The 9590-nt window shown below is 38.9% G+C and overlaps 1 protein-coding gene across 1 annotated transcript in view; it reads left to right on the top strand.

Moving 5' to 3' along the window:
* The first annotated feature begins 373 nt into the window (after positions 1–373).
* Positions 374–9590, top strand: part of LOC145292256 (uncharacterized) — a 60041-nt gene continuing 50824 nt past the window's right edge. The window contains exon 1 of the mRNA XM_080138577.1: positions 374–497. Within this exon, the coding sequence (XP_079994703.1) occupies positions 398–497 (100 nt within the window). The 5' untranslated portion in view covers positions 374–397. The remainder of the gene's footprint in view (positions 498–9590) is intronic.

The following is a 9590-nucleotide window of genomic DNA, read 5'->3' as shown; positions in this document are numbered from 1 at the left end:
CCAGCACCCTTATTAGTGACATGTCTACAAGTATAGAAATAAAAACAGAAACTTTCGGACATCTCAGGCGCACACAAAAAGACTTTGACATGAAAGAATTCAAAGTAACTTAACAAAAAACAAAATGATTGAAAATGTTACCGTTATTTAATTCATTTAATGTTTGCGTGGTTTGTATTCACATTAAGGTGTGGAGGGAGAAATAATATGAGTTTTGAATTTGTATCATTTGTGGCTTTATTAAAGATTCATGAATGCATGACGTACGCATGGTGTTTCGCTATGCATTGAATTGCCGATACAGAATAGAACCGTACAAAACAATATCAATCAATTCCATTACCACCCCTCTCTCTTCCCCTTTCTTTTTCTCAATCTCTTTCCCATTAATTGATGGATGGCGTCCATCAACATCGGCTGTCCTCAATATACAGTGTTACAATTACTGAATTACAAAAATATGTGGATCACCCTTTTTATATTAACCGCGCAATTAGGTAAGTCATATTTTATTTCCACATTTCCAAATTCACTTTTAAATCGAAGCAAAATCAATAATCATATACTTTATTGGATGTTATTAAACTTTCTGAAACAATCTCGTTTCGGTTATTTTCCATGTTGTATTACCTCTTTTTATCAATGATTGTATCGGATATTTGAACCCTTCCAAAGCATTCATTTGGCTCAGCTATTTCATAGCTGATAATATTTTTAGATTCCATTTATTTTAATCGTATTCGAATTGAATGACCGTTTGAGAGACAAGGCAGGAGTTATCAAATTTATACAAGAAAAAAGTATTTTCACAAAGCTCAGTTTTGGGATGGTTAAATGTGCAAAACATTCGTTCGCCAATAAATGATTTTCTTTAACGATCTTTTCATCACGATCTTCTAACCTAATCTTAAATCTAATCTTAGCTGGAAGCCACTCAGTACTTTTTTAGATAACTGTCGAAAATGGCTCTTTTACGTTAAATTTATATATATGAAACTGATATCCCACTCTAAATTATAATGAAATGTTCTTTTTTCTTCCGACAAGTTTTTCAATGCGTTCACATGTAATCGCCTAAAAAATTGGAATCTATTTTTGTTATTCAGTAGGTGATGTTAATTTATAAAATTGCCAAAGAGAACATATTTATCGTTACGGTCTTATTTTTACGATAAAGAAAATAATCTTATACCGAAATAGGCAATAAAACCCCAAAATTAACCGAAACGAAATTGCTCCAGTCATGGCAGTTAAAAAACTTTATTATGTTATAAGTAAAATTTTGTATTTCTATTAAAAGCAATGAAAAAAATAACTTTCTTATAATTCATGATTATAAAAATGAAAATTTCCTGACTAATTAATAAAAAATGATTTTTTTATTTAATATTTTTTTATTAATTTTATATAGATAGTTATAAGTTTTATTAATTTTATATAGATAGTTTTATTAATTTATGTATTATATACTTTTCTTATATATTTTATGCACTTATAAATATTATTAATTTATGTACTTATACATTTGATTAGTGTTATTTATTTATATGTTTGATTATTTTATATGCTTATATATTTTATTATACTTTATTCATTTTATATACACTGCAAAATAATATTGTTTATAATAATCAAACACAATAAAAACTAAAAAAAAATAAAATACAAACAAAACAGAGGGGAGAAGGAAAGATACTTCTGTGATAAAGGTTGCTGCGATGCATATAATTCTAACACTGGTTAGGAAAAAATGAATTATAACTTTGTACCTTTCCCAACCGATATTAGTACACACTGCAGTAGATCCGATTAGATTTGGGACAAAGTAAATGAAAAAGTGAAGCCTTAATTTAAGCTACAAAACAAATTTAATTATAAATTGCTTTGACCTAAATGTACATCTAAAAGTTTTGCACATCTCAAATTAATTTTCCCCATAAATTGAGCTGCCATTTTCTGATGAGAAGATAAATCACCGGAAACATTACTATGCTAAAATAAAGTAACAACATTGTTTTCTACGTAACCGCAATCATGCTATCTTTTTTTGAAACTGAGCGCAAGTAGTTACTTTAATACTATATCTATCTTCCCATATATATATATATATATATATATATATATATATATATATATATATATATATATATATATATACTAGCGGGGGTACCCGGCGTTGCCCGAGTGTTTGTTTCCGGGACGGAGGGGAGTTTTAAAAAATGTTATGGTAGGTAAGTAGGAAGGATCAAACCCGGAGTCATGAGTAAAAGTAGGAAAATAAAGTGTGAAAAAAAAAAAAAACAACATCTGCAACGTTAACAGTTCGGCCACCAAGAAAAGTCCATTCCAGTTGTTTAGGAAAAAAAAAAAAACGACTAGGGTAGGTCGGCGCGAACGTGAAAATATAATGTGAATTGTCCAGCACGCTAACCACTACGCCACAGAGCACTGCAGCTTAGTTTAGTGATTTTAAATAACTTCACATGAAAGAACTACGAAGCCAAACCGGTGTTCTCTTCTCAACTGTGCCTTGTGAACGATCCCCAAACGGTGTTAAGTGGTGGCAGGGGGAGGAGGAATTTATTAGAGAGAAAATATTTTACCACTTCCATTGATCTTAACCGATTTTGGCCTTGACTTCTCAGCAGAAAAAGTATAGAAATCTAAGATTATCGAGGAATTTGAGAAATAATAAGCCTATAACACACCTCAGATATTGTTCTGCCGTTTGTGCATATTATATTTGCATGAAATATCTTGATTTTTAATCCTATTAATGTCAAAATCAGACGGGAAAAAATGAGTTCATTTTATTTATATAGAGAAGAAGAAGAAGAAGATATATATATATATATATATATATATATATGAGAAAGGTAGTTTGCTTGAAGCATTGTTGGTAAAAATATATGAAAGTATAAGAAGACTATAGCAATGCAGGCAACCGACTGTTATATTAGTGTGACATATGAACAAAAATGGACAAAAAAGGTCTTATTTGTTTTTATTATATCTTCATATATCCATGTAATTTCCAACAAAAAATTTTTTGAAGTATATTCTTTCACCCTTTTCTTTTTAATAAGAGATGATATTCTCAACATATTAAAGATCCCTACCATCCCGTTTATATCAAACAGTAAGTTCATGTTCACTGATTTGTATTATGATTATATATTATTTATACTATCTTCTCTATTCCCTCTCTCTGTCTCTGTCTCTGTCTCTGTCTCTGTCTCTCGCTCTCTCTCTCTCTGTATATATATATATATATATATATATATATATATATATATATATATATATATATATATATATTAATAAAGTAGCCGCAAAAATTCCCCTCTGGAAAAAAGTATCGTACGTTTGCAACAACAGATGCCACATACAAATTCAATACAACTAGGCTAATAGCCACTATCTTATGCAGCTTTCGAACCCCTTTGCAGACACATTCAATCATGAAAATAAAATACTACATTATATCCTAGCAGCAACACCATCACAATCGCAACACTGTTAGAGGAAGGGGTACTTATTTTTCCCTCTAAATATTTATACCTACTACCACAATCAGTCAACACTAGGAGGAAGTCTACACGTTCCACAGATTCTACGCTTACACCGGCTATAACTGGTTCATACATACAAGATATACTATTATCTTTCCCCTAGAAGAATTTTAAAAAATTAATAAAGTCTCCCTCCGGAAACTCCGCTGCCTCTGATTGATTGCTTGCTAATTTTCTTATTCCGGAATTAGATCATTCTAAACGATCACTTCAAAACATTACAATATAGCATCCCTATTATTTCAGTTAATAGACACTTAATTTTCAACATTTAACAACAGCAAACGAATCGCCCTCCCCCTTTTTATTAACTAATGACTGTTTAGCTTTTCTGCTAAGGTTAAAACATACATAAATATACATTTATTACTAGATACAATACGTATCTTCTAGATTCTTCTTTCTTTCTTTTTTTTTCTTTGTGATCATTGCCGTCAGATGTAAACAACATACGAGTAGCATCAAGACAGCCGTAACAGCTTACAATTGCTGTTCAATGAATAATGTTTGCTTATTACATATCTAATTTTACACATAAACTAATTTGTTAGGATAGTGCGTTCTTTTCTTATTCTGATCGACTACAAGCGGAGGACGATGTTTACATAAAACATATATACCGCGGTTTGATGAATAATGTTCACTTATTTTTTTATTTATAGATTCATACATTTGAACATTCACTGTTTCTTCTTTTGACATTCATTATATTCTTTTTGGACTCATGCATTTACTAAAGCGCACTGAAATAATAATAATATGATTATTAAGAAATCCATTACAAGCGCAAGGAGGAGATAGTGTTTTCAACTATTGCATACCACTTTTACTTCTGTGGAATATTTTTATTTGATTTTTTCTGAGCGATAACCGAGAATTCAAAGACGTTATCTTTTTTTTTTCCTTATACACCATGCTGGAATCATTACGGTATTATTCGTACAAATTAATAACAGATGTGTAGCAGACACAAATGGACCCCTTTTCTTCTCGCGCATTCGCTTCCTCTGAGTGAGTGATGAGGCGCTAGACTGTCCAATCTGAGGACTTGCGCACGAATACAAATTGACCCCTAGGGACCAGACAGCTTCCGGTCCCAGAAGAAAACTCTCTCTTACGCTACCAGCCTTCGTCGGTGCTAGACGCCTGTTCTCTTCGCTGCTCCTACTAAAGGTATTGACGACAGCCGCGGGTTGTAACTACCTCGTAAGGCAGTGGAGACCCGACTCTACTTTCTTCCTTCAGTACGCTTTGCAAATAAACCTTTCCCTTGTTAAGTTGAAGAAGTTGTTTGTCATTGTTCATAGAATTGTGTTATTTTATTTTATTAGGGAAATTCCCTAAAAATGGTGACTCCGTCGTGATAACACATTTCCGAACAGACACTTCTTTCGCTTTTTAACAGGGTAAGGCGCGCATTTTAAAAACCAGCACATGGTTTCCAACCACACTCATAAACAGACAACGGATTCGGGAGAGCACATTTAAAACTTAAAAAAAAAAAAGACGTTATTTCCCTCTCTTCCTTATCGTTTTTTTCCCGTTATATATATATATAAATATATATATATATATATATTATAAACTAAGGAGCATACAAAAAAAAAAAAACAAAACAAAGAAAAAACACCCTTTTCTTTCACAACGGCGGGCTACACAATAAAAAAAAGACCGCCAACCTACAAAAAGAGGTGACACTTTCTTGGTGTACGAAAAAGAAAAAACTCAAAAAAAAAAAAAAAAGAACTTTCACGAAGTTTTTCCGCATTAGCACTCTTCGGCCAAAATGTAAGTACTTAAAGAGTTCATTTATCTTCAGGTTCACACACATTTATAAAAAAAAAAAAAAAAAAAAAACCCATATTGTCCACATTTTTTTTTGCTTCACGGCTCTTCCTGATATAATTTTGTTTTAGCTTTATTTCATGGTAATTTTGTTTCTTTCTTCTCCTCCCCCATTAGCCTGTTAAATTTTTTTTTTTTCGTATTGTCTCTGTTTAAAGATTTTCTCCATATTTCTCCTTTCTTCTCCACGTGGTCCATATTCGGCGTCCTTTCAGATTTCGGATACATTATATATATATATATTTTTTTTAAAATGTTTGGTATCTACTTTCGGTAGTGACGATGACAACGTTGCCTGCCTTCGCTGGGGACGTCCGGGTCTGGTTTGCTCAACTCGAGTCTTATTTTGCGGCGAACAACGTGTCAGAGCAAACGAAGCTGCACATTTTATTCAGTGCCTTCCCCGCGTCATTGACTCCTGCGGTCAAGGACTTAATAACGGACACCCCGTTAAACTCCACTTACGATAGCATAAAACGGGAGGTGCTACTACGGACGTCCGTGTCGGCGGAAAAGCGTTTTCAAACGCTGGTCCATGACGAGCACTTAGGTGACCGCAGGCCGACGGAACTACTCCGTAGAATGAGGGAACTGGCAGAGGACGTCCCTCCTGACAGTGCCTTAATTAAGCAGCTCTTTTTCTCAAGGCTGCCGGCGCAGGTAAAGGCCATACTTGCGCCAATGTTTGAAAAACACACCGTCGATGTAGTAGCAGCATCGGCGGACAAGGTCATGGACTTTGTGAGGGGGCCTACCACCGCGGCGATTCCACAACAGCCTGCTGAGGTACCCGCAGGCACCGCAAATGTAAGACAGGATGCTACATCGGTGGCTATACTAACGGCCATCGAACGCCTCACTAGAGAGGTGAGCAAGCTCAATATGGGCAGGTCGCACTCACCCAGACGCCGCTACAAAAGCCGCTCATCTTCCCCGCACCACCGTCGCCGTGCAAACATGCCGGGACTATGTTTTTATCATAGTCGCTATGGCGCTGAAGCACGGAATTGTAAAATGCCCTGCACTTTTAACAACCAGGGAAACTAAATTGTGGAAAGACGAGCACGGCAAACTTTCCACAAAATGCAAATAACCGTGCCTATTTCGTCACTGACGTAAAATCTCAAGCACGTTGCTTGGTAGACACTGGCGCTGTTTGTAGTATATGGCCACTTAGGCTACTTAAAGAAAGGCCACCAGTGTCATTGATAACACTGCAAGCGGTGAACCATTCACCTATCCCCACGTACGGTCAAATTTCACGTTCTCTGGACTTGAATTTACGGAGAGACTTTACGTGGGTTTTCACTGTAGCAGATCTACCGTACCCCATACTAGGCGCGGATTTCTTGCATAATTTTAATTTAATGGTCGACATGCGCAGACGCCGGCTGATAGACGCTAGCACGGAACTTTCCGTCCCTGGCTCGTTATCTAATGCCCCATCTATCAGCCCGGTATTTTTCATTGCCGCTGCAAATGACCCATACCATGAGGTGCTACACTCCTACCCGGAGTTAACCAATTTAAATTTTGTGGTGAGCAAACCCACGCACACCACAAAACATCACATTGAGACCACAGGTGCTCCTGTGTTCTCACGCCCTCGTCGCCTTCCTGTGGATAAACTTAAAGCAGCGAAGGCAGAATTTAATCATATGCTACAGTTGGGAATTATACGCCCCTCGTCCAGTCCTTGGGCTTCCCCTCTGCATATGGTTCCAAAACGAGACGGAGATTGGCGTCCAACTGGGGACTATAGACGACTCAATGCCATGACGGTACCTGATCGTTACCCAATCCCGCATATTCAGGACTTTGCTTCCTCTCTGCATGGCTGTAAGACTTTCTCTAAGCTAGATCTGGTTAAGGCTTACCATCAGATCCCGGTGAATCCGGCCGACATACCCAAGACTGCGGTTACAACTCCATTTGGAGCGTTTGAATTTCTTACTATGCCTTTCGGCCTACGTAACGCTGCCAGTACTTTTCAGCGCTTTATGGATGAAGTAGTGCGTGATTTAGATTTCGTCTATAACTATATAGATGACATTCTCGTGGCTAGTGCCTCACCTGAGGAACACGTCACTCACCTCCGCCTACTTTTTGAACGGTTTCAGCAATACCAAGTGAGGATTAACCCTGGTAAATGCGTTTTCGGTGTTACGTCACTAGTTTTCCTGGGCCACATTATCAGCCCAGACGGTATATCTCCGTTGCCGGAAAAGGTGAAGGCTCTACAAGACCTTCAACCGCCCACTTCACTTCGCCAACTTAGGCACTTCCTTGGTCTGTTGAATTACTACAGACGCTTTATCCCACACTGTGCGGATCTCTTAGCTCCTCTTTCCGACCTGTTACGTAACAGGAAGAAGAAAAACGAGCAGATCTCACTTAATGAGATCCAACTTAAAGCATTTGCGGAAGTGAAAAATAAACTAGCGATGACATCTTTGCTGGCACATCCTGTACCCGATGCCCAGTTTTCACTGGTCGTTGATGCATCGGGCACAGCTGTAGGTGCAGTGCTGCAACAGCAGCACCAACAACAGTTACAACCTCTAGCATACTTTTCGCGACAGCTGAAACCGGCCGAACAACGTTACAGCACGTTTGGCCGCGAACTACTGGCAATGTACCTCGCAGTGAAACACTTCCAACATTCACTCGAGGGCCGACAATTTGTGATCTACACCGATCACCGTCCGCTTACATACGCACTGCGTGCTAAGCCGGACAAATATTCTCCCCGCGAAACACGTCATTTGGACTTTGTTTCGCAGTTTACTAGTGATATCCGACATATCGCGGGTGAGCAGAACGCAGCAGCAGACGCATTGTCTCGCCTGCCCATCAATTCTCTGTCGATTTGCAACAGATGGCCTTAGACCAGCCAAGTCTGGACACGTTGGATCCATCGTCACCTGAATTCGGGACTTGCAAATTCGCATATCTGCCCGTGCCTACTTCTGACACGCAGATCATCTGTGACACCTCAACGGATTCACCTCGACCATTCGTTCCAACGACCCACCGTAGAGTTGTTTTCGACACTCTACACAACCTGGCACACCCCGGACGCAAAGCCACAGTAAAGCTGATTACAGCTAGATTTTTCTGGCCTAACATGAGGCGTGACATCATTGCTTGGTCACGTTCCTGTGTATCCTGCCAAAAATCAAAGGTGCACGAGCATATCCGCGCACCCCTTGGAACATTCAGCACCCCAGACGCTCGGTTTAGCCATGTTCACATTGACTTGGTTGGACCATGGCCGGTCAGTCAGGGATTCACTTATCTCCTGACCTGCATAGACCGTTTCACACGGTGGCCAGAAGCCATCCCACTTAGTGACATTTCGGCTGAATCTGTAGCGCGAGCCCTTATATCAGGCTGGATATCGCGCTACGGAGTTCCCACTACAATCACCACTGATCGTGGTGCACAATTCGAATCCCACCTATTCCGGGAACTGTCCAAGATCCTCGGGATCACTCGCATTCGGACAACAAGCTATCACCCTGCTTCAAATGGGATGATAGAACGCTTCCATCGCCAATTGAAAGCTGCATTACGCGCTTACCCTGATCAACAGCGATGGAGCGAGTACATACCGGTCATCCTTCTTGGCTGTCGGGCATCAATCAAGGAGGACCTGGGATATTCCGCAGCCGAACTGGTCTATGGAGCACCTCTATCGTTGCCAGGTCAGATGCTGACCCCGATAGAGGATATATCAACTGACACAGCTCTATATGTCAACAGACTACGAGCTTATCTCAGTAAGCTACCGCCGATGCACCCTAGGGAACAGACCATTAAATCTTTGGTTCCGAAGGACATAGCGACATGGACTCACGTATTCCTTAGAAAGGACGCAGTAAAAGCCCCCCTAACTCCACCTTACACTGGCCCTTATCGCGTGCTTTCACGCACTGATAAAACTTTTATCCTAGACATTAGTGGTAAAAAAGAGACAGTATCGGTAGATAGGGTAAAAAGAGCCTTTCTGGACACATTAACACCTGAGCCACACATTCCTCTAACATAAACACAGCATAATCATACACCTGAGGTAAATGTTCCACGTGAGAACAATTATGTGACCACTACACGTAGTGGTCGACGGGTACATTGGCCGAAGAGACTTTGCAAAACAGTGTATTTCTGTTG

The sequence above is a fragment of the Euprymna scolopes genome, chromosome 13 (assembly GCF_053919585.1).
Source record: "Euprymna scolopes isolate OS-2025 chromosome 13, ASM5391958v1, whole genome shotgun sequence".
In the NCBI taxonomy this organism is placed as follows: domain Eukaryota; kingdom Metazoa; phylum Mollusca; class Cephalopoda; order Sepiida; family Sepiolidae; genus Euprymna; species Euprymna scolopes.
The sequence above is the reverse complement of the archived record's forward strand: the minus strand, read 5'-3'. Positions and strand labels throughout refer to the sequence as shown.